Consider the following 25,550-nt stretch of genomic DNA (forward strand, 5'->3'; position numbering starts at 1 on the left):
CTACCTATGAGATCGCATAGAGAAAACAATTAAATTAAGGCGCCAAATTACAAACCACACTCATACTCCATTATTTTATTCTATATGTTTTACTATTTTGTTGAGTTTTCTAAAAGTCCCTATACATTTTTTCTCTCTCTCTCTCTCATTGGAAAAAATGAATCTCAGGAATTCCCAGCGGCTTGATTGATCAGGCTACTAAATTAAAAGATAACTATCACCAACATTACATCTTATATTAATAAAGGCAGAAGGAAAGCTAGATGGTTAAATTTTTGAAGTACCCATAGTGCCCCTGGTTTATTAAACTTCAGATTTAACTGAGTATGATTTCGAGGGATATGATTGTAATTTTTCAAATAAAGGCAAAACAAAATAAATAAAAAGATGTAACAATTGCTAATTGATATGAAAATATAGATAGTAAGCGGCCCTTCCGCATCCATAACGCGCGGGCATGAAGGTTAGTCTTTGCTAATGTTTGATATTGTTGTGATTTCTCTTCATGAAAATAGTCCGTTATCAGTTTCAAAAAAAAAAAAAAACAACAACAAGAAGATTGCCTTCACATCCTTGATTTGATTTTACTTTGATTATGTTTGGATCTAATCAATAATGACCTTTGACAAACCCAATTTGCCCAGTTTGTATTGTTAGGATATGGGTGCTTCTTCTTCAGAAGAAATCAAAGCTTATTAAACAAAAGAATTTGGGACTATTATCTTGTCCCATTACGTTTCCAGAATTTTCAATTTCAATTATATGTAACCCTTCATGTAATCCCAATCAACCTAGGGCCTTTGTCAAAGCTTAAGCCATTCCAGTTGAAAACAGGGGAAGGAAGTCATACCTTGAGCTCCCTTGCTATTGAATATGTCGAATTGAGTCTTCATAACTTTATGATCTTACAACAACCACGACTCAAAGTAAAACTTCAAGGTTAAGCAAGAGAAGTTTGAAAGAGAGGGAGAGACGAAGATGAAGAATGAGGTACGGTGTGTAAGTGAGGGTGTTTCTGGAAAATGTAAAAATGACTGAAAGAATATATAATAAAATAACTATAATGAGTGTGGTTTGTAATATGGGACTTGGACCCTCTCCTAACCTTTACCTATTCTTTTCACGAGATGAAAACACGTGGCATATAGCAGATCTAATGGCCTACTTCACTCCTCCTACTTGAGAAAGTTGATGAATACCCACTGACAAACTTACTTCTTTCTCAACTGTTTCCTTTCTAGAACAAAGAAAACTTCATCAGCCTCCAAGAATCAAATTACTCTGATGTTATGTTCATCTTTTGAAAGTTCTTAACAAGATTTCTAAATCCAATTAGTTTCATTTCTATCTTTTGTTTAAGAATCTGCCGAATTCAACAAAATCATAAATTATAAGTTAGAGATTAATTTGAGATTGAGTGACAGTTCCCTGTAAGAAGAACTTGTGTTAGTTGGGTGTTTCATCGATAACTTTCATCCTTGTAAATTTTCTTTTCATTAATGTTACTGTTTTATATATTTAAGCAATCACTCACACCCATAAATTATTTTAGTCTTTCACTTTCTATTTTACTTTCAGAAATTGTATTGTACTGGGGTAAAAGAAGAACACGGGAGAGAGAGAGAGAGAGAGAGAGAGAGAGAGAGTTCAATTCTAAACCCAAAGAAAACAGAAGGATAAGTGTGTCGTATTTTTTGGACACTTGTTAGTTACAAAAACTCAGGACAAGGTCAGAGCCGGCCTGAGGGATTCAAGGCCTAGTGCAGAAAAAAGAGAGCCCTTATACAAATATTTTTTTACGGCATTCTGATTTTTAACAATATCTTGTGCTCTTTGATTCACTACATTTTCACTTTGGCTTCGAGAAGAAAGTTTTTTTTTTATTCTAAAGTTTTAGAATAGAACCTCTTTGAAGTCTTATTATTGTTTCTTCTTCTAGTTTCTTTCGTTTTTTAGAACCACCAGATGCTTGTTTCTTAGGAAACCTAAAATTAAAATACAGTAATAGAACAATAGAACTTGGATGGTGAATATTGCATAGCTGACCAAATAGCACATCCACTTCAACTCATTGTATCAAACCAATTAACCAAAGCACACATGACAATAATCCAGTTTTCTCTACAGAAACATAGCAATATATCACAATTCCATAAGTACAATTTCATATATGAATTTCATATACCCAATTTCATATTTTCAATTTTTCATATCATCATATATCAATTTCATATAAGCTTATATGATATGCGTAATTTCATAAAGGAAAAAAAAAGTAAAACAAGGAGATTCGAATATGACCTTGAAAGTTGAAACATTCTTCAATGGCAAAGCCAAAACTCCAAAGCGATCGAACTTACAACATTCTTTAGAAATTGAGAGTGTGAATTTGAGAGAGGATGAAGAATTAATTGTGATCACATTCATCAATTTATAGAAGTAGCGGACAAATAAATTTTGGTTAAAGACTCATTGATTCATGTAATGGGTATTCTTCATAATGAAGAAGGAAGTCGTGAAGATCAAGAATTTACGAGAAAAATGTGAAATTGTGAAGGATTGATTGACTGAAGAATGAAGAAAAAGAAGAGCAGATGCCGAGGAGTAGGAGAATGAGGAGTTGTCGATCAAACAAAAGAGAAAGTGGGTTTTAATTAAGGATTTAATTAATATTACAAACAGAAAAAAAAACTTTGGGCCTTGGGCCTGCTACACTCCCTCAGAGCCGGCCCTAGACGAGGTCAGATAAATAAGAACTTAGTAGAGAATCCATGTCCTGTAATTTGAGGAGTGCAAATTTCACTCCCCTAGATGAAACAATGATCAAGGGCATATTTCATCGTTTAACGTTGTAAAAATTTTCATTTCAAAACAAAGTTGCGGACTTGCGGCCATGCTCGATCAGTTGCTCACCACAAATATTTGGCCACAAATTTGAGAAGGAAAAAACTTGTGTCTAACTTAGTTTGTATGTATGCATCCAAACTCTCTTTCATTGATTTTTTACTGTAATGATCTTTATTGATAAACTAAAGTTGTGAACGGTTAAGATTATGTATTTCAATTTCTTAAGCGTGTAAATGAACGAGAGTTTGGACAAACACATGCATATTATATTGGACACAAGTTTTTTCCATTTGTGAAAGTGAAGCTGGAATACTGGATGATATTCTGTTATTTTGGAAGGACCATACTGATATTTTTGGATTTGGTTTTCCTAATTCTTCAATGCAAGTGAAACTGGTGCCACAAAGAGAGGGACAGACTCATTGATTCCACGTGGTTGGAAGCAATTAATTAAACCAGGATGATGATGTAGCTCTACTATCACTTCCCCATTGGCTCGTAATCTATCCAAATTCCTCACTTGCTCAGATTTCATTATCCTACTTGGCTCTTCTCATCGCCACCCTTTAGATTCTCTCCCTCCAAAACCTCATATATTGCATCATCCCAACCTCAGAATCTCAAACGATATTAACATCACTCTTCTATCCATCTTCTTCTCTAGTCCCTCCTGTCTATCTCCCCCAGCTAGCTAGTCATCTTAGAATCTCAGAGAGTGAGAGATGGCTGCTGCAACTACTGGTGCAATGCTTAATGGCTTGAACTCCACTTTCTTGTGTGGAGGCAAGAGAAGCCAGAGCTTGTTGTCTGCTGGCGCTGCAGCTAGGGTTGGAGGCTCTGTTGTTGCTCCCAAGAGGTTCATTGTTGTCGCTGCTGCCAAGAAGTCTTGGATCCCCGCCGTTAAAGGCGGCGGCAACTTCATCGACCCCGAGTGGCTCGATGGCTCGTAAGTTTCAGTTCCTTATTCAAGCTAGTTTGTTTGCAGTTTCGAGTTATTGCATTTGATGATGAAATGAAAACTCATTCGGTGATTTTGTGACATGATCGCTGTTGCAGGCTTCCAGGTGACTTTGGTTTCGACCCTCTTGGACTAGGAAATGATCCAGCTTTCCTCAAGTGGTACAGAGAGGCTGAGCTGATCCACGGGCGGTGGGCAATGGCAGCTGTGGTGGGCATCTTTGTAGGGCAAGCATGGAGTGGTGTCCCCTGGTTCGAAGCCGGAGCTGACCCTAGTGCAATAGCACCCTTCTCTTTTGGCTCCCTTCTTGGGACTCAACTCTTGCTCATGGGTTGGGTGGAGAGCAAGAGATGGGTGGACTTCTACAACCCGGAGTCGCAGTCTGTGGAGTGGGCTACACCGTGGTCCAAGACTGCCGAGAACTTCACCAATTCCACCGGCGAGCAAGGCTACCCGGGAGGCAAGTTCTTCGACCCCTTGAGCTTCGCCGGCACAATCAAGGACGGAGTTTACATTCCGGACACTGAGAAGTTGGAGAGACTACAATTGGCTGAGATCAAGCATTCAAGGCTTGCTATGTTGGCTATGCTTATTTTCTACTTTGAAGCTGGACAGGGGAAGACACCCCTTGGTGCTCTTGGCTTGTAGAACCGTTGTTATATGTAGATAAATTTAATTTTAGAAACAATGAAGGATTTACAACCTGAGCCCTCATCAATTCCCCACATTATATATGATAATGTTTATTGAGAATGATTTAATCTAATTTCAATACCTTAACGATGTCCGAATTAGATGAAATTTTGTAGAGATGATCTTGAATAACATACCTAAATATTGAATCGCTTATAATGAAAAAATTTGACCGAAAAGTGTATCAAAATTAGAACTTCACTCTGAAACTTCAGAGTGAACCTTCACTTTGGATATAGACTATATATATATATTTATATATCACCTTTAACTGCAACATGCAGTTTGCATCGTCACCATGCAATTTTCTAATCGAGTTCTGCTTAAATTGATTGAGCCTCTCTTTAATAACAGTTGAGATTTCTTATGGTTGGTTGTAACTTGTAACTTGTAAGAAGGTGAACACAAAACACAAACAGCAAAAGCAGCGGCGGTGCCGAGATTTGATTTTAAGGGGGTTCAAATATTAAGACTGAAACATTAAGAAGATAAGTTGAAAAATAAAAGACATTAATAGTGTACTAATTAAAAACTCTCATTCAATAGCTTTAAAAGATTCTAAAATTCAATTTAAGATAAAACATAAATATTTCAATTCAAAACTCAAAAAAATAAAATAAAATACAACATAGATAACTATCTATCAAAACAAAGCTCGTATTTCTTGCATATCTAAAAAATCATCAATTATTAAACTAATGGTAAATTTTTCTGCAATTTCTTTCTCAATATACATTATCACGTTGGTAAGAAAATCATTGTCCATTTAATTATGAAGCTTTGTTTTGACTATACGCATAGCAAAAAATGATATATATAAAGAGTTTGTGACTACTTTAACTCTTAACCCAATTACATAAGGATTATAATTTTATTTTTACTAATATTATATTACTTTTTTTCCTATCTCTAAACTGATTAGTACTTGTATGGGGTCTAGTAAAAAAATAGTGTAATTAATATAGTGTAAAAAGTATAGTAAAAATAACCCTATATAATATTTGAATTGTAAAAATCTGGGGCGGATCCGGGCCCGGATGGGCCTGTAAGTGGCTCCGCCCCTGAGCAGAAGTTATAACAGTTCACGCCTTCACGCAATCACACTTGTAGGCTCGCTGCAGCCTTTGGATATATAGATCAACATTCTCTATCTCATTGTAGGGATGATTTCCACATTCCCCTTTCCAAAAAATTTCACGCTTGCACTGTTTTGGATCAAATGTACCTAACGACGATATGAAAGGGCAGTGTGAATGAAATTCAACATTTTGGTAGTAGCCAATACTTTGGCAAAAAAATTTCCATAATGAAATTGGGAGACATGTTTCCTGAGCACAGAACTTGGTGCCTCATCCAGAGAACAATGCATGAACTATATGCCAGTGCGCGCAGGAGTTCTTTTCTATACATATTGACCACTCAAATCTTTAATCAATGGCTATAACTATAAGCAATATTCTTTCCTAAGCTTATCAAGAACATTGTACAAAACAGGAATAGTTAAAAAATTAGCAAGAACCGTAATAGCAACTAAAGGATTTATAGCATACATTAATGGTTTGATTCACTTATAAAGATAAGAGTACTGAAGTAAAATCAGTTGCATTGCCTGCCACGTACTCGGCATACATGAAGGAGATGAATATAAGGAGAAACTGTAGGTCCAGGGACTGGGGAAGATTCATCAGTTTTAGCAATATCAACTACCAACAAATTTGATGTTATTAAGTATCAATACCATGATATGGGCATTGTATATATTCAAGTTTACCTCCAAGTCTCCAACACATACCTTGCCTTGAAGATTGTATCCCCATTTGTTTCTGCAACTTGTCAATACATAGTCGTTCCCAATTTCCCATCACCAATCCACCAGCAACAACTGATTTCCTGAATGACACAGGTCTGAGGTCAGTGCCAACCAAAAACAAACTGTGACATCTTTGCAGCAGAATCAATCCACCAAACTGTGCCATTGCCTAGATCAAGCAAGAAGTTTCATTATAAATTCTTAGACAAGATGCACATATCAAATGTATATATAGTCAAGTTCTGTAAGATCCATTTTTTAGTTTAAAATACAAATTTTTTCCTTGTTTTGTGACTAGATATGCTATATATGGTCCTCGTGAAAGGAAGGAAGACATCATTTTCATCTCCTCACAGGTCACACATATCAATTTAGATATTAAAGTGGAAGCAATTAACAATTTGAGGTCTTGTTGAGAGTAATAATTTCAGTAAGCTTCATGCTTAAAAGCTATAGAAACATATCTGCTAAATATCCTGCTTCTGAATCATGCCAAGGAAGGGTAAGGACTTAAACAATATAAAATGTTCCTGGGGATCAATTGATATTCAAGGGTAATTCAATCACTCTATCCGCTAACAGGAATGGAAACCTAAACCACAGCCAAGAAAAACAAAATGTCACATGAAGATTTACAAATAAATTGAGTTCCTGAATCTTACTCCTAAGTTATGCCATGAAAATTGGTCTACATTTTATGTAACGGTATACATGTCCCATAAATTGATACCCACTTCTACACTCTTGACACTTGCACTCCCTTTTCGAGCAGACATACGATATGTAAGAGGAGTTGAAGGTGTAAAAAAAGGTTGATCGACAAGGGTAGCATATATGAAAATCGACCAGTTTCAAATTAAATTGCAACGGCGAAGATTTTTAGTTTACAAAATATGAAATGTTCTCAGATCAATGATCATAGGAGCCTGTTAGCGGTACTTCCATGAGAACAAGTACAAAAAAATCTTTAACCCATGGTTGAAACTATTATAGATAGCCACAACTGGAGTCGATCTGCATGCAGTCTAATATAGAGCTAGCTGAGGTGAAGGAGACGGTCATCACTCATCAATATATAATAGCAGCGGGAATTTACTAACATAGTACGTACTACGTAGTAAGGAATTGTTAGGAATTTAAAGCTATAGCAGTTGGGATTGAAGCTTATTAATTTGGAGGAGCCGACTACGTATTCTTATACTTACAGTCGAACAACAATTGAGAAAATGACGAAATATATAAGTCTATACTCTATAAGATCAGCTACCGTTTTTTCAAAGAAACTGAGAGTGCATGCTTAAGTGACTAGCTTCGATGGGTAAAGCTCCTTGAGTTTATCTCAAAGTTCACTAGCTACTAGCCATATCATTGGATTTAGTTGAGCTCCTTGTGTTACCATAATGCATGCTAACTTAGGGGTGTATTCAATTAGGATTCTATAGGATTTTCTTGTATTTGAAGAATCTTTTGAAATCTTGTGGTATTCAATTAAGATTTTAAACAATCCATTGAAATCTCAAGGTATTCAATTAAGATTTCAAAAACTCATATGAATTCTGGTAGTATTCAAAAATCAATCGATTTTGAATGATTTCATTTATTAGTTGATTTTGTTGGATTTTGAAGTATTTTTACACTATATCATGCTTGTTAGAAATCAAGCATCTAAACATGAGATTTTGATGTATTCTCTCTCTCTCTCTCAACAAGATCGAAAATTTTTATGTTCTTATTTTAATCATGTGTTTTATTTTAATTGCTCAAATCAATTTAATGGGTTTTTCTTGTGATTTGGTATAATTGTTGTAGGCAAAAAAGAAATGATGGCTGTTTTTATAATTGTACTAATAGTTGCAATAAAGAATGTCGTTCCGATGAATTTTCTCCTGAAATAGAAAATGATGAAGAACTTGATATGGAAGATGAGAATCTTGAACTACTTTCTCAAAGTCAGCTACAACAAAGAGCAGAGCTAATGGTTGGAAACTATTGCTGAAGCTATGTGGGAAAATAGACCACGGAATAGTGATAATGAAAGTCAAGAAGATAACAATGATATTGAAGGCAATGCGAATGAAAATAATGAGGACAATGCGAATAAGAGGGATCATGAAGACTATGATGACAATGAGGTCGGAATGAATGAGTATACAACCTCTTAATGTACTTTTCTAATTATCTTTGCAATTTTCACTATATAATATTTGGTTGTTTTTGTATTTTTATTACTTTGTAAAATACATTATCATTTTGTAATTTGTTAAAAAAGAAAACCAACTTATTAATTCTCCATGTTCTATATTTTATTATTTAATAATAATATAAAAATCATACATGCACTTGTGAAATTCAAGTAAATCAAGACAAATCTAGTCAATACAATACAATGAAATCTGACAGAATCTATGTAGAGTTGAAATAATCTATGGATTTTCAGAATCCGTTGATTATAATAAATCAATCAGAATAATTTGAAATCAAAGTTGAATACACCCCCCTTAGTAATTTAGCTGGGTGTAAGGAATCAAAGAAGAAACGTGATCGTGGGTCAGTGACTATTGCACCTTGCCATAGCCACCCGAAACAAAAGAAATCTCGAAATTAAGACACAACAACAAGAATACAAATGCACAAACTCTACTAACCACAAGGAGAACTCGTAATTGAGAAAACTACAACGAAAACTTGTAATAAAAAAAAACTACAATGAAAACTTGAACTAAAGTCACTAAACCGCGAACTAAATGTGAGGCTATCACTTCTACCATAAAAGAGATTTCTATCGTGAAAGAATTTACAGATGCAAGAAAATGTGGTATCACGGCGATGCTCTTAAAGTGCTAATGAAGAAATGTGTTTTAAACATATTAATAACAAAAAAAGGTGCTAAGGTATATTATGCCCCTTAAACAACGAAGTTTTTTATTTTTGTTTGAAGATGAATCAACAACGAAGTTAAAGCACACAAAAGATCTTAGATCTTGGGTACACCATAGTTGAAGTGTCACTATTATTGATCAATAGTTGAAGTGAACTCAGACAACCCCACACAAACATGAGCTTATATTCATTATTATCAGTAAATAAAAAAGAGATAATATAGGGATTAGGGAGTAATGTCGGACGAGACAAAAAGCCAAAGGCCAAGAGAGAAAGAGATATACACGAAGACGAAGAAGACGAAGAAGACGAAGAAGTAGATTTGGTATAAAACAGACCAACACCCACTTGACATGTCGTTCGTTATCTCCCTATTTATAAGTAGAAATTACAAGTCCATCAAAGCATCATACCATCCAAAAAGATTCATATGCTCTCAGAATGGAAGCTGATGTATCTATCCATCCATTGTAATTATTGTTTGTTTTGAGGGATATCATATATCATAATATTATATATCATAGTTTGGGTTTCTCTGTCTGTTGAATATTCATCGGAAATTGTTGGGTTTTTGTTTTGGATTGATGGGCACAATGAATCTGGTATTGGTTTTGATGGTGCTTCTCGTTGGAACATTTGGTATGGCGGATGCCAATGTGGTCTTGATTGGGAACAATGTTACCCTCTCTTTCGAGGACATTGAAGCTAGTTTTGGTGAGTTCAGGATTGTTCTTGGGTTTCTTGTTTTGTTGTTAATTTGTGAGTATTTTAAGGAAAGAAGAGGAATTGCTGATTTGGGTTTATGATTGTATAGTTAGTTCAAGTGCTTGAAGGCTGTGTTGTGTTGTGTTTTTTTTTTTGGTGAGTTTGATCTTTATGCATTTCTTGATTTGTTTCAGCTCCGGCAGTCAGGGGTTCTGGGGAGTGTGGACTGTTGTATTTGGCTGAGCCAATTGATGCGTGCTCGACATTGACTAATGAAGCCGGACCGGGCACGAATTACAGCTCCCCTTTTGTGTTGATTATAAGAGGAGGGTGCAGTTTTGAGGAGAAAGTTAGAATAGCTCAAAAGGCTGGGTTCAAAGCTGCAATTGTATATGATAATGAAGAGGATGGCGTCTTGGTTTCAAGTAATGACCTTTCTCTTATGAACTCTTTATGCATTATGTTTTAATATGTGAAGTTTAGTGTATGTGTTGCAATGATTGATTCATGAAGTTAGATTCAGTTGAAGATGTATGCAATGGACAAATCTGTCCATGGATGCTTCTTGATTGCGAGTGTGATTTGTTAGGTGCTTGAGCTTTGTTTGTGTGGGTTTGAAATGTTTCTGCGATATGCTCTCATTTGCCTAGGATGGTAGAAGCTATGTTTAGCTAGTTAACTTGAGCTTAGGAGGTATGACTGATCCCATCGAGATCTCCCAAGATAGTGTTGAATTAAGCAACCAACTTTCTTCAGCCTTCTAGCTCAAATCTGTAAAGCAAAAAGTCGACCCAAAGTGAAAAAATTGTTTTGGTAGGCTCTTGACAGAGATAAACATGGCTGATCTCATGTAAGTTTCTTCACATCAGAACATATTGTGAACATGGGATGATTGGTAAACCATGATATTGTGCATTGCTCACAGCATTATGAACAAAGTTATTCAGGGAGGTTATTCCAAGGGGGTTTTGGTTTCAAAGAAACCTATAGTGAGGAGAAGTTAGGGGAGCTTTCTGCACATGTAGTGTTAGTGGGGCAGGTTTGATTGGTCATATAACGTACCAACAGGAGCATCAAGTTACTGGATGGCTGGGCTATGTTTTGAAGTCCTCCATTAGTTAATTGAGAAGAAAACCTAAATTTGCTGTTCTTCAGCTTTGGTAGTTAACCATTAAGCGCCTGAGATAAGCAAAGGAAAACACCCTTGCTTCCCCATTAAACTCTGCATCATAATCTATTTTGTCCTAACCTGACTAGCTAAACATGCATATTTATCTAAGACATAATTTTTATCTAATACATGCATATTTGTCTAAATGTTTCACCTAGAATTTCGGAGTCAATGCGTGGTTATGTACCCATATTCAATATGTTTCATCCTCCTAGTGGGATGTTACTTTGTTGGTACAGTTCTTTTTATAGACTCTAAAAATAATTATTTTCTTTTACACCTTATTTTGTGCTCCTATGTAATACACTTGGAGGTGCAATAATTTGTCTTCAAAACGGAATTTCATTTGGAGGTGCAAAGTAGAGAATTGAATATTGATTTCAAGGGAATGTTGCAATTGTATCATTTATCTCAGCCTCTCTCTCTCTCTCTCTCTCTCTCTCTGTTATGTTTTTGGTGAGATTCTTAGATGTCTTGTGTTTTTATTAAAGGATTTGTTAATTAGGATGTTTGTGTTTCCTATTGCGATAATGTCTCCTCTCATTTATGCATCTCCATTGAATGTAGAGTTACTGTAGAAGTGTTCAACCTCAAGTGACTGAAAAATGCATATTTGCAGTAGTGGATTGTGAACACTGAACACTGTGCTATAGATCATGCGGAGACCATGTGTGTATTTGCAGTTTCTGTTATACTTCTTTGTTCTGTCTAATATTTTGTTCCCCCAAGTGGTTTAAGTTGCAAGTTCTTTTGATCTATGCATTAACTTCTGTTATTTTTAGAAAGTATAACTAAAAATTATCTTACAGTGGCAGGAAGTTCAACTGGTATAAAAATATATGCAGTTTTTGTTTCAAAGGCTTCTGGTGAAATACTAAAAAAGTACGCTGGACTCACTAACATAGAGGTGTGGCTGATTGCAAGCTTTGAGAACTCTGCATGGTCAATCATGGCAATCTCCTTCATTTCCCTGCTTGCCATGTCTGCAGTATTGGCTACTTGCTTTTTTGTTCGCAGACATCGCATAAGACGAGAAAGGCCTCATGCTTCTCAGGTGCGAGAGTTTCATGGGATGAGCAGTAGATTAGTAAGAGCAATGCCAAGTTTGATTTTTACTGCCGTTTTAGAGGACAACTGTACTTCAGTAACATGCGCAATATGCCTCGAGGACTACAGTGTTGGAGAGAAACTTAGGATTCTGCCATGTCGTCATAGTAAGTTTGCATTGTGCTTTTTCTTTTGTTTTTGTTTTTTTTTTGCGCGTTCATTTTTCAGCCCATATCAAAATTGTTACTTCTTTGTTTAATTTGGTAGCATGGTGTTTTTAGCACTAGCTTTTTGGACAAGATACGTAAAATTCCCTGCCCGGGAATACTGAGATGTAATAGGCTACTTACTAGGCTCATTTAGAGTTTAAGGCCAATCATGATATAGGTGATTATTGCATATTGTGTTCACTCATAAAGTTGGAAAATAGCACGGGCCTGCAAGTTTCCCCATGTTTAGTTAGATAGTTCGTACCATTTCTTAAACCTACCTATCAGAAGGAGAACGAGCTAACTTTCCGCATCAAAGGTGGAATTTAGGTTATGTATAATTTCATGAAGTGAATGGAGGGACATTAAAACAGGAAAACCTGGGATTGGTATGGTGCAGCGACTACTTATGTTAAAAAATATTCTGGTGCAATAAAATGTCTGGCAGTGGTACTTTGTTATTGACTTGAAGTTGTATACTGAATAACTGAAATAAGTAGCATCTACAAGCTTTCCATGAGTAAGTGGGCCATTCAGCCAACTTCACTTTGGTTGTAGTTAGTTTGGCATTTCAGTGTTTTATTTTCCCTTTTTGGCTAGTCTGATTTGTATAGTATCTGATTTGGTGGATCATAGCTATGTCTCTATATTTCCTTTTATAATAATTTGTTGTCGGTGGCAAAGCATGTTTCAAGTGGTATGAATTCTCAACTATTCAAGTCATCTGGGCTTAGATGCTAAGACTGGTTGAATACAAGTTCTCCCCTTTGAGACTTTGTTGCATCTTTTTTAGGTAGACTATAGAGTTCTTGTGGGTCTCTTTGCTTTCAAAATCACTTATCAACCCTCTTGTCTTCTGTTTGTTAATGCTGGTCCTTTTGAATTGTATTTTTGCACGTATGTTTCTTGCAGTATAGTATTATAGGGAGTTTGATTTGTTTCTCTGGTTTTTATCTTTTGTTTTTCCCGTAAGAAATTGATATGATTTAATTGGGCATGCAGATGAAAAGCAAAGAAAATTTGATTGGCATAATTTCTACTCTAGTAATATTCCAATGCTATGTGACTTATAAATTATATTGCTAATAGTAACGGAAATGTAAATCTCCACTTGTGCTTAAAACTCATATCCTTCATATAAAATGATAGAGATTGTAAGACGTTATAAATGTCACGTAGTTGTTGGGAACAAATCTAGCTCTCCCACCATGGTGACCTTGTATTGGTTGCTAGTACTTCAGAGATTATATTCAATGTTGAAAGTCAACTTATGTGTTTAGTGCTAGAGTAGAACCAAAGGGATCCCTCCCCAATCCACCCTTATCCCCCTAGAGTCTAGAGGCCCTAGTCCTTTAATGTGATTGAAATGAGAGATGCTCCCCAACTTGTTTACTTATATCACTTTAACTGTGAGTCTATGAGTATACTGTTTTGATAGTTTATCATTTATTTCAATATCATATCTCAATGTAATTTTCTTTGGGTTTTGCAGAGTTCCATGCTTTCTGTGTGGACTCTTGGCTTACATCATGGAGAACCTTTTGCCCTGTTTGCAAGCGCGATGCAAGAGCCAACACGAGTAATCCACCAGCTTCAGAATCGACACCATTGCTTTCATCTGGCCCACCCTCTGTGGCTTCCTCTGTACTGTCATCTATGAGATCTTCATTGGCATCATCTTCAGCCATTCAGATAGTACCAGCATCATCAAGGTCTCCATCTGTTTCTCATCTACACTCTCTATCTAGCACAACATACATCCAGCAGTCTCTCAGGTCGTCCTTCCGCCAATCCCCTTCTATGAGTGTAAGCCGAAGCTCAGTAGACCTGCGGAATTCCTCATCCCAAAGGTCTCATGCTTCCTATTATATTTCGCCCCACTCTTCATACTACCCGTCTTTATCACCACTGAACTCAAGATATCTATCTGTACCCATTCCAAGCCCGAGCAATGCTTCACCAAACTTCATGAGTTCTTCCAGTCATCAACAGCATCCACTACATTGTAGTGAGTCAGCTGCAACCTTTTCGCCATTTGCTTCTGCTCATTCGCTTCCTGAATGCTGATTCCAAATTGACCATATAGTTGAGTTCATTGGATACATGCCAAGTTATAAAAGGGAGGTAAAGGACGATGTTTTCACCACTTTTGACTTCAGATCACTAGTTGCAATATCACGACTGGGCTCATTCTCATGTAAATGCTTGCTATCTGATCGACTTTGCATCATGTGTCTTCATGCCACCTCACGTGTATATTATAGCATCAGGTTGTCTATAGTTCTGATCTAATAGTGTATATGGGGTTGCATCAGACATCTATCGGATACTGAGGAAGTCAAAGACTGCATTCTGTGCTGAATTGTGATGAATATTTGCGTTTGATTTCGGCATTGGTGAGATATTATTAACCACGAATGTGAGCTGTGTACAAATAAAGCTTATAGAAATGCTAGTTTCTGCTTGAATTTGTCAATGCAAGTTTGTGCTTGTTATCTCTTGACTGGTGTATAAATATTGATCTTTCTTTTGCAAGTAAAACACAAACTATAGTGATAACTCTTTGCTCTAATTTGCACTGTTACGTACTCTTGGAGCATTACTCCAACTACAGCACTGAAATAAACTTAGCTAAATCTGACTAATTGCTTCAATTGCTGCTATTGCATGTCTCTATTATAAATGTAACGGGGTCAGAGATCATGAGAGAAATCATACTGGATAGTTCCAGGGTCGTCTCTTCTGTAGCTCTTTGCTATTTTGTACCATTTACAAGATGTGATACCATTCCGAGCTAAATGCAGATCAGATATTAGTTCAGTTGTATAGTTGTGCACTCAAGTTAATACATTCCAAGCACCAGGCCACTGATAACCTGAGACTGCTAATCAACTTTGATGTCCCTAAATTGGATGCTGAATTGCTGATCAGCATTGCTAGATAACCTCAGTTTTGAAATCCGTTAATCAATCTCCTTTGATGTCTATTGGAAAATAAGTACCGACTGCGAGGATGCTTTTTCCTGTGGCTAGAAGCTTCCATTAGTTGACGCCGGTACAGCCATCCGGCGACCCCAGAAGGCTGGGATGTCTCTGGTTTGCATTCTACTGGTACTTGTTCAATCTACGAACGTTTTGTTGGTCTTACAGAGACATCGTTTCGGTTTGCAAGGACTAAGTTTAATCCTCAGTGTTGGTGTTGGAAATCGTTTGAACACTTCCTTTGGATTTAGCATAAAGGGCATCTTCCAAACACTACAGAACCAGAATCCAGGAGTGCAATAATAACTTCAAACACGAAATATAAGATACTACAAGTTCAAGGAAATTATCTGTAATAGCCTAACTTTCTTGAGCATCTTAATAATAACAAAGAAAAAGTCAAAAATGAATATCAGTGTGAAAAAGAATCTACAAAATCATGGACATTTCACGCTATACTGATTTAGGCACACTTGGAATTAGTTGTAACTTGTAATAGATTAGATTTTAACAGTATCCAATCAGACACGACTAGAAAAACCAGGGCAACTCTAGTCTTCCTTTTCTCCAGCTTCTCTGCTTTCAGCCTCCGAAATAGAACTTGTAGCTCGATCAACCTCATCTCCCCTCCCAACCCTGAGAGGTTCTTCCTCAGTCGCTTTTCTAACAAGAATTATTGTTGCTACCACAAAAACTAGTACATACACAGTCCCAAGCCCAAGAAATGAAGATATAAAGGATGTAAGCGACAAACTTCCACCAACTCTTTCTTTAATCGTTCTTCCTTCCTTGTATCCTTCAAGAAACTGTGAGACTTGAGATGCTTGATCTTCCTCCCCAATGGTTTCTGAGCCATTGACCTATTTGTTATAAAAAAAAAATGCCAACAATCGTTACATTTCTATAAAGCAGAATTGTCATGAACAACCAGTTCACTAGGAGATGCAAGGTAATCATTAAGCAGAAAAAGAAACAGGAATATGACAAATTAGTTTTATTTTGGCCTATGTTACTTAAGCCTTCAATTATCATCAACAATTCACTCTAATCTGTTTCAATTTATCAATATCTCGACAATAAAACACATGACACAGAACACCATCTAAGAAGCAGCGCCTTTGAGAACAAACACCACTGTCAAACCGGGATAAACTGTTTAGTACTGATAAACATGAAAACAACACAACTTCTCCCATATTTCTAGTTATGCTAATACTGACACTAATTGCTATACGTCCCTAAGGATGATGTTTTTCCACTGCCTTTGAGTTCTGTGAAAAAAGAAATAATAGCAAATAGTAATTTTACATAAATTCCAATTTGGTGTTGGACTTGGCAACTTTCAAAGATGGTATATCACTACACTTTTACAAACCAAAGATAGCACAAAATTCTTGTTAATACCAATCAGGTTGGCTGCCAATAACATATCATGAAACTTCAGACCGTAAGTGTTGCTCAGTAATTAAGATCCAGCTTTAAGACAAATGAAAGACGACTTCTTAGTCATTGTGATAATGATATAGCGTAAAAAAAGCATGTAGCAATTTAGTCTGCATGTTGAAGAAGAGTTTGTCTTAACTAAAGCAGTCAGCAGAACTTTGGCTCAAGTATCAAATGGTAGTAGCTCCATCACGTTTCTTGTCCATATCACATTGAGAGGAACTTAACTAGATAAGCAAGTTTATATAAGGAACTTAAGGTCGACCAAGAAAACCCTCAATGATATGTCATATGTGTATTGAGTACCTCAGCAACCAATATGGATTACCAGATGCATCATACTCGGTTCATAGCAGAATGAGAACAGAAAGGATGACAAAGGCTACTTATGCCTTAGCAGCAATTAGGTTGACATATGTGATGTTGCAAGGCAATGTATAAGAACTAACAAACCAGATGGTGGTCTGATCACTAGATTCTTGCCCAATTTATACAAAGAGCATTAGAATTTCATGAAGTGGATTCTCATTTATCTCAATGGAACTTCTGACATATCCTTTGTGTAATTAATTGAATACACAATCACAATGTGAATGGAGATATTGGTTAGTGTTGCACGTATGAGTTTAGAATACATGATCATGTTTATAATAAGATCTACACATATGTATTACATTGTCAATTAAAAGACACTCTTTGCAGCCAACACAGCTTGTAAGAGAGACATGACACAAATTTGAGAATCATAGTAAGGGGAGAAATAGATTCATGCAAGAAAGAAAATATTTCCTGGCTGCCTATTTTTTATGAATACGTGCCACTGTAAGTGGTAAGCCAACATTACAGGATGCAACTATGAAAGAGGAAAAGCATCACTAGACTCTTAGGTGCAATATTTTCTCATTTAATAACTTGATTATCTCGTAGCATCAAAAATCAACTTTTTATGTTTTGGTATGCAAGGGGTCAAAAGACCCCGAAACATTCAAAAATCAAGTTTGACACTTAAAGACCTCACATGGAGTCAGCAATCCTTGCATGAGAGTGGTTGGTGGTTTAGGTTTAAGGAAAAATGGATTCAAGGGTACAAGAAGAGGGACACCACTTGCAGCATAAACTGCAGCGACAAGTACAACCTGCTTGGTAAGATATTACAATGTTCTTGAAAGGTTACCTGAATTTGTTTATCTCTGGATTTATATAAAGTTTCCAGTAGTCACATTTTGTAATGGACTAATATTAGAGGTTGGCTATGTGGTTGTCTTCATCCTGTTTTTAAGAACTAAACAGCTATTATTATAACCTCAACAAAGCACTGATGCTATTTTGCCGTTCCCATTCACTTTGTAGTTTCTTGCTTAATTTTTCATTGTCCATCCATTCTATTCATACATGTAGGGAAATGGTACATTTAGGACTGAATAACCTGCACTCATGTTCTTTCACACAAAGCTAAGATATATTCACAAGATAAGTACCTACGGTATAACGGTATAACGGTATAACCTTTCCGAGATGAATTGAGCATTTAGATATGATAATAAGAAAAGGTGTTAACTTACCCTGAAGTACTCCTCTGTTCGATCCCAAACAACCATTTTTGGTAATTTTGTCTTCTTGTTCGCTCCAAATGTATCAGCAAAATCTTCCCATTGTTTGAGCCCGACGTAACCAAATATGAGGTCTCGATTTGCAGATGCCGCAGATTTCAAAATCTTGATCAAGTTTTTTGACTTCTCATCATCCTCATCCTCAACAATTGTCAAGACAAGTTTCCTTTCATCATCGTCCAATGATTTTAATGTGTCATAGTTGATGGGCATTGCCAATGGTAACAAGCTTTGTTTTATGAAATCCTCCAAAAATTCCTCTGCATATTCAAAACAAAAAGCTAAAGCCACAGCACTTGAAACTAAAAAAAAAAATTATAAACTGATGGAAGAAGTACTGTATGCAATCCAGAGAGATTTGGAGTTCACACACTAAACTCTCAAAAAAATTCAGACAGGTTCTTGAGATTATTTCAGTAGATTAGATTAATAATGCATTTGATAGAGGTTGGCAAACATATAGGAGTCAGGTTTAAGCTTTTAAACTCATGACTACTTATAAAGATTTTTAACCTTTACCAGTGCCAGAAATAGTGAACAACCTCAACAAGTCAAACCAAAAAACTGTGATTAAAACACAGTGAACAATGCAAAAAACACTGACGGATGTGTCCCATACAATTCAGATATAGACAGCTTGCCAATCCATGACAATAGAAATATAGAAAGTTACAGTATGGTAAAAAAATAAAAGTGGAAAACTTCTAAGGTTTTGTATGAGTTTGTACAAGCTAAAAATCGACCAGGAAAACTAATTCAAATATGAACAACAAGTATAAATTTATAGATTGGAATCAGTACAAGTGAACTATAGAAATCATATAACAAGTATTCCCATTTATCTGAATCCACAAAAAATAAGGTTAAATGTTGAAATTGTATAGCATACATATTGGTGATATTCTGTATCGGTTGGATGAAAAGTGATTTAAGTATCAAATCCTTTACCATTTACAGTGATTAGATAATCACACGTTTTAGCACTGAATCAGAAATGATATAGCAAAACTGACCAACCTTCAAAGGGGCCATAAAAGACATGCTGCTCATTATAACTTGGATGAAGTGATACCAGGGCAGGAACCTTGTCAAAATCATACAACATCATCACATCCTCAGACACATCCTTCACGACCGAAAACCAAGCCTTCCTTTTGTACTTCAGCGCCAACTTAGACACCACAGACTCCTCCAATCCAAAGCCGATATATATAGGAAAGAACGTCCCTGCTGCCTCAACAAAATCCGCAACAGCAGAGTCTGAATCAAGCACGGTAACATCCGGAGCCGCAAACTTCTTCAGATAACGAACAAGCAAATCGGCATTCCTTGGCCCCTTATAGTCTTGGGGCACACCATGTATAAACAACTTGAGTGTAGGAAACCCACTACATCAATTAACAACAGCAAAATAAAAAAGGATCAAATTTTTGCAGTGACACATTTCAAGTCTAAAAGAATTAAAATTTCAGGGTTTGTGAACCATACTCGACTCCATATTTATCACGTAGAGAGCTGTACTTGTCAGCATTTACTTTTGCTATCACTATTGGGTTCTTCAGTGCAGCCAGCATCGGCGCGGCGGCATCCAGCTGAATCAGACCAAACAACAATAAGAAATCAACAAATTTCACAATCATTATTGAACTAATAATAATAATAATAATAACAACAAGGGTGATACAATCTGTTGATTCGATGGAAGAAATTCAGAGAGAGACCTGAGGAGCGAGACGCTTGCAGTGGCCGCACCAGGGGGCGTGGAAGTCAACCAAGACCAAGTCCAGAGATGAAATCGCCGATTCGAAGTTGGAGTCGTCCAGCTCCAGCACCGTCCCGTCAGCCACCCAAGTCGTCGACGATGACGACACAACCGGGCCTAATAATAAAGCGGAAGCTGACGCCAGCGCCCAGAACCACACCGTCAAGCCGCCCATGCGCATCGCTCTCTCTCTCTCTCTCTCTCTCACCAAACCAAATACACACAAATTTGTTGTGAAGTTTCCAAGTTTCAGTCTTTTGAGTTCAATTTTGATCGGTACATAGAAGGGTGTATACGTCTTTTCCATCCTGCAGGGTAAAACTTATTTTTCCATTTTCACCTTGGGTAAAAGTTTCAATCTTTTCAAGTAGATCGTGTTTTGTTTTCTTGCTGATGGGTTTTGTTCCATTTCATCTGCTACCATGCTTTCTAAGCTGGAAAGGTTTTGCTTAGTTGGGTAAATTAATTGTATGATTGCCCAGAAAGCATTTCAGCCAGCTGCCAAGTTCCATGATATATAATTGCATGTTTTTCATTATCAGTCAATCCATTCAGTTAGTGACGATCATAATTGCTTATATATAACTTGTGCTAGAGATCACTTCACCTGGTTAGTAAAAGTTGAAGTTAGTAATAAATATGTTGCAGTTGATAATATAACAGGAATTCATGAATATTGGTCTGACAGTGAAATTCAGAAAACATTGATTAAAAGGTGTTGGAAAATATTTGTTCTGCTGGAAGACTGTTAAGTTTGTTTTTCGTGGTTTTTATGTCTGATCACTCTGATGTGATTGCCTGAAAACAACAAGATGAATTAATGTTAAAGTCTTAAGATCAGGTAGATTCTTAACATCTGAACAAGCATAAGGGGCTATATAAGCTAAGCAAGAGATTGTGAGATAGTGAAGAATCATAAAACATCAACAACAACAAAAAACAACAGCAATAAGATAGAATCCATTATGATATATATCTCATATCATATGGTGCAATACTCCATTAGGCTATATATCTCATATGGGGCACTACTCTACTGCTCAACAATCAAAAAACAAGTTCCTTCCTGCAGCAAGATCAGTAATAATTCACATTTTCATAGTTTCTGGCTCATTTACGCATCAAAACACAGATCAGTTCATAAAAATATAGTAACATACTAGTTAAACACCCAAGGTGAAGAATCCATATTACAGTACCACCAACAGAAACCAGCAATACAATTCAATCTGAATTACGATAGTTAAAATCCAAAATGAAACCAGCAATACAATGCAGGTAGCAATCCATCTTTGTAAGTTTCTGGTTTTCTTCGTATTTCAGGCCATTGGGACTGGAGCCATATGAATCACCATAATCATTCAGACACCGAAACTAGAGTTTCATCATAAAAAATAGCATCAAGTAGAGACATATACTCCTCCGGTAGATTGTACTGCTTGCTGAAGACAGAAACCTCGTCTTCACCACATTTGATGCTGACCAGCCCCAACATCTTCACTTTGATCACAGCAGTACCATCTTCTGCAATGAGAATATGATCCCACAAATGCTTTTTAAAGAATGGGGCAATCACATTTGGTAACTCATGATGACTGAACTTAAAGAGGGTTAACCCAAGATTCAGGCACACCATACTCTTTCATTGCCCAAAATTCAGCATACTCATATTTGCAAATCATCACACAAAGACACCCTCCTAGAAGAACCGAAGTACTTATTTTCTTAATTTTCATGGCATCTTCATGGCAATTGAAAGATGTTGAGACTTTGGGTATGAAGTACGAGACAATCACTTTTACTTCAGATTACTTCCCCGAGTTGATGAAAATGGCCGAGAAGCTAATTATCCAAGGAAAAGCCTATGTTGAAGAGACTCCCTGAGAGCAAATGTGGAGGGGGTTGAGTCGAAATCTAGAAACCAGAGCATAGAAGAAAATCTTAAATTGTGGGAGCAGATGATTGCAGGTACAGAGAAGGGTCTGCTCTGTTGCGTATGAGGCAAACTGGATATGCAGGACCCCAATAATAATCACTCAGAGATCCAGTTTACATGCGATGCGATCCAATGCCGCATCATAGGATTGGGACCAAGTACAAGGTCTACCCAACTTATGATTTTGCTTATCCATTTGTTGATTCCATTGAAGGAATAACTCATGCACTTCGGTCTAGTGAGTATCATGATCGCAACGCTCAGTACCGTCAGATTCAAGAGGATATGGGACTGAGAAAAGTTCATTTGTATGAGTTCAGTAGGTTGAACATGGTCTACACACTCCTCAGCAAGCGCAAGCGGTTTGTTCAAAATGACAAGGTTAATGGATGGGATGATCCTCGGTTTCCCACTGTTCAAGGAATTGTGCATAGAGGTCTCAAAGTTGAAGCATTGGTACAGTTCGTTCTTGAGATGGGGGCTTTGAAGAATCTGAATCTTATGGAATGGGACAAACTGTGGACGATTAACAAGAAGATTATTGATCCTGTATGCCCTAGACATACTGCAGTCATTGATGAGGGACGGGTGTTGTTGACGCTCTTTAATGGTCCCGAGAAGCCTTTTGTGCGCATAATACCAAGGCATAAGAAGTATGCAGATGCTGGAGAGAAGTCAGCAACATTCACAAGGAGCATATGGATAGATCGAGCTGATGGAGCAGAGGTCGATATCAGTAGACGAGGAAGTCACACTGATGGACTGGGGGAATGCCATTGTTAAGAAGATTGACAAAGACCAAGATGGAAATATTGTTGCTCTTGCAGGGGTTTTGCATCTTGAAGGATCTGTGAAGACCACCAAATTGAAGCTGACCTGGCTGCCTGAAATAGATGAACTGGTGCAGCTCTCGTTGATGGAGTTTGATTATCTGATAACCAAGAAGAAGCTTGAGGAAGGTGAAGATTTCCTTGATGTGCTTAACCCATGTACCGAAAAGGAGATAGTGGCCCTTGGAGATTCCAACATGCGAAATCTGAAGCGTGGAGATGTATTGCAACTTAAGAGGAAAGGATACTTCAGATGTGATGTTCCCTACCTCCAGCCCTCAAAGCCTATTGTTCTCTTTGCAATCCCTGATGGCAGGCAGCAGGTTGGGCTGAAGTGAAGAATTTCATCAAGACTTTTCAGATTTGGTATCTGATTTGATAGAAGTTATTTCGAATTGATTAGTAGAACTTTTAAACTGGTTTTACCATTCCTAAAAGTATCTTTTACTCTTGTACTCAGAACCATGCTTGGTTGTTTTATATGCTCTTAGATACTATTGAATGTAGTTTCTTTTTCTTTGCTTATAGCCTTTTATTTTTGAATTTTTCATTGTCGTGTTTGGTTTAATTAATCGCATTTTTACCCTACAGTTGGTTTTCTTTCCTTCCATTATAATTCTGGTCCTTCTGCATTTTCATTTTTCTTTTTGAAGACTGCAGCTAGATCCTGTAAACTTTTATCTGATAATATACTGCAGGTTGGAGATAACAGCAGTTCCTCAGGAAATTTCAAGTATGAATAAAGAGTCATGGATTGCAACAGAGTGACAGACACAAAGCAGTGGCAACAACGCCCCCTATCAAGTCATTGAGTAGGATATAGGATGATACTAACTTCTGATAATGAGGAAACTAAACAATTTTTACGAACAAATTAGTTTTGGTTGATAAAACTTATTCATTATTATAGGAAACTAACTTCTTATTCCTCCGCACATGAGAAATTCATTTTATTGATGGGATGTGTTTACTAACCAGGTACACAAACTGTTTACATACAACTCGTCTGTCTCAGTGTTCTTCATCCCATATGACATAGATTCGTGTTTATGGCAACATCATGAAAGCCAATACAAATGCCAGCAAAGCCAGAAGATCGACAAACTGCTTGAAAAAGGAGTACAAAACTAGTAGCAAGGGAAAACTTGAGACATTAGTTAAACTAGTAGAAAGCTTCCTAACTCAACAATCATCTGCCAAACTTTGGGAAATATAGTTTGAACCACCTGAATCACTAATGTCAAACCAGCCAAGAAGAAATGCCAGACAGCTCTGTAGCAGGTAGTGATTGGCTTCCACCACTACCAAAGGCAACTCCTATCCTTCCTGATGTGAGTACAACACTGATCTAGCTCTCATTCAAAACTGGCATCTGGAGAAGCTGAAAAATGCAATTTAACATATGAGACTCATTAAAGAAACCTTCAATTGCTTCAGAGAGATGCACAGCAATAAATTCTTTCCAATAGGATAGCCAGGACTCGGAGAAGGAAAAGCAAGCTAAATTCTTTATATGGGTATATATAATATCAATTGAAAAATTAGTTTGGGATGAGCTGTATGAGATATAAAAAAATTATGAAACTGAAGCTGCTTTACATACATCTCCCTTGCTGTGACGACTATTTATAGCGATCCCATTAATGTCTTGGCAAGCTTAGCAAGCAACATAATACTCATACCAGTTGTGTCCCAGTCAAAACCCAAGCGCATGATTCACTGTAGAAATACAAATTGAAAGTGTTTATGCTTTAGTTCAGTTCTGAGAACAGAATATGAAAAATTATTGCAGTAATAATTCAAAGTCAACAAGCAGAGACACATCTGACACCTTACATAAATTTCAGTCTAAGCTATAGCAATATAATTTAAAAGATGTATCCACAAAAGTAGTGAACTGGATAGAATTTGAGAACTACTAGTTTCGATCACCTGCTGTTGACCAGCGTGTCCCATGAAGACCCAAGCATGGATCACATGAACCTAGCAATAACTCTTGCAGTTCAATTCTTTCCTACATACAAAAATGGTTACCTTTTAGTACAAGTTAAATGTATCACTACGGAAATTAACTCAAACGTTCAAACTTCACACTGTAATATATAAACTAGAGAAAAAGATCACTTACTAATTACTATAGCAATGTGCGCATTGACACCAAGAGAATGCTGCAATATGCAAGTTAGATTTGAGGTCTCTTTGAAGGTATATGAACATTTCTTTTTCTATCACTGCAGAAACTATACAGATAACAGAGGTTAGGGAAAAGATACATTGGTATATCTCAATAACGTGATCTTCTAAGTCTCATTAAATAGCCAATGATCCAATCATAAATCTTTTACCATTCTTATGTTGCCTATGGAAGAACAAAATATAAGATGTATAGAACTATACTTTCTGATCTGAGATTTCTGATACAGTTGAAAGTGTCATTAAGCTAAGGTTGATATGGCAACTTAACCGAGCATCTGCACGTGACTGCGAAGTTCATTCAATTTCAGCCTGATCAACAAAATTCTGCAGATGTCGGAAGTAATTAACAAGGAAGTACTAATCCAATCAACTTGGTTTATGCAGGACAAGTTTTTGTTCGATTTTTACCAGTCTTGCAACAAAGATCTCACACAATCTGAATTTTCACTGAGTGTAATATCAATTTGTGTGT

The 25,550-nt window shown here is 36.7% G+C and overlaps 4 protein-coding genes and 1 long non-coding RNA gene across 5 annotated transcripts; 3 read left to right on the forward strand and 2 right to left on the reverse strand.

Annotated features, from left to right (window-relative positions):
* The first annotated feature begins 3,457 nt into the window (after positions 1-3,457).
* LOC126794868 (chlorophyll a-b binding protein CP24 10A, chloroplastic) lies at positions 3,458-4,550 on the forward strand. Its single transcript, XM_050521660.1, has 2 exons — positions 3,458-3,793; positions 3,904-4,550. Exons 1-2 carry the CDS (start codon positions 3,570-3,572, stop codon positions 4,451-4,453), a joined length of 774 nt encoding a protein of 257 aa, XP_050377617.1. The 5' UTR covers positions 3,458-3,569; the 3' UTR covers positions 4,454-4,550.
* Positions 4,551-9,497: 4,947 nt separating this feature from the next.
* Positions 9,498-14,820, forward strand: LOC126793466 (receptor homology region, transmembrane domain- and RING domain-containing protein 2). The gene is made up of 4 exons (XM_050520000.1): positions 9,498-9,902; positions 10,088-10,318; positions 11,874-12,278; positions 13,813-14,820. Exons 1-4 carry the CDS (start codon positions 9,773-9,775, stop codon positions 14,385-14,387), a joined length of 1,341 nt encoding a protein of 446 aa, XP_050375957.1. The 5' UTR covers positions 9,498-9,772; the 3' UTR covers positions 14,388-14,820.
* Positions 14,821-15,637: 817 nt separating this feature from the next.
* On the reverse strand, positions 15,638-20,324 carry LOC126793755 (protein disulfide-isomerase 5-2). Its single transcript, XM_050520373.1, has 5 exons — positions 20,076-20,324; positions 19,843-19,946; positions 19,372-19,742; positions 18,307-18,614; positions 15,638-16,161 (listed from the first exon to the last, which is right to left on the reverse strand). Exons 1-5 carry the CDS (start codon positions 20,295-20,297, stop codon positions 15,853-15,855), a joined length of 1,314 nt encoding a protein of 437 aa, XP_050376330.1. The 5' UTR covers positions 20,298-20,324; the 3' UTR covers positions 15,638-15,852.
* A 1,526-nt stretch (positions 20,325-21,850) lies between these two features.
* LOC126795747 (glutamate--tRNA ligase, cytoplasmic-like) lies at positions 21,851-23,220 on the forward strand. Its single transcript, XM_050522514.1, is given in 4 exon segments — positions 21,851-22,007; positions 22,010-22,146; positions 22,149-22,781; positions 22,783-23,220. Coding segments are annotated over 4 exon segments (1,365 nt in total).
* A 609-nt stretch (positions 23,221-23,829) lies between these two features.
* LOC126795939 (uncharacterized) lies at positions 23,830-24,895 on the reverse strand. The gene is made up of 3 exons (XR_007672271.1): positions 24,815-24,895; positions 24,486-24,601; positions 23,830-24,263 (listed from the first exon to the last, which is right to left on the reverse strand). It is a non-coding gene; the product is annotated as an uncharacterized LOC126795939 (long non-coding RNA).
* Between the last annotated feature and the right edge of the window lie 655 nt (positions 24,896-25,550).

This window comes from Argentina anserina, chromosome 5 (assembly GCF_933775445.1).
Source record: "Argentina anserina chromosome 5, drPotAnse1.1, whole genome shotgun sequence".
Classification (NCBI taxonomy): domain Eukaryota; kingdom Viridiplantae; phylum Streptophyta; class Magnoliopsida; order Rosales; family Rosaceae; genus Argentina; species Argentina anserina.

Bases quoted from the DNA above. Each gene is read 5' to 3' on its own strand.
- LOC126793466 (XM_050520000.1), top strand. From the start codon at position 9,773: ATGGGCACAATGAATCTGGTATTGGTTTTGATGGTGCTTCTCGTTGGA. The intron at 10,319-11,873 runs GTAATGACCTTT...ATTATCTTACAG, and splicing joins GGATGGCGTCTTGGTTTCAA to TGGCAGGAAGTTCAACTGGT. The intron at 12,279-13,812 runs GTAAGTTTGCAT...TGGGTTTTGCAG, and splicing joins GATTCTGCCATGTCGTCATA to AGTTCCATGCTTTCTGTGTG.
- LOC126794868 (XM_050521660.1), top strand. From the start codon at position 3,570: ATGGCTGCTGCAACTACTGGTGCAATGCTTAATGGCTTGAACTCCACT. The intron at 3,794-3,903 runs GTAAGTTTCAGT...TCGCTGTTGCAG, and splicing joins CCCGAGTGGCTCGATGGCTC to GCTTCCAGGTGACTTTGGTT.
- LOC126793755 (XM_050520373.1), bottom strand. From the start codon at position 20,297: ATGCGCATGGGCGGCTTGACGGTGTGGTTCTGGGCGCTGGCGTCAGCT. The intron at 19,947-20,075 runs GTCTCTCTCTGA...GGTCTGATTCAG, and splicing joins GCAAGCGTCTCGCTCCTCAG to CTGGATGCCGCCGCGCCGAT. The intron at 19,743-19,842 runs GTATGGTTCACA...TAATTGATGTAG, and splicing joins CGTGATAAATATGGAGTCGA to TGGGTTTCCTACACTCAAGT.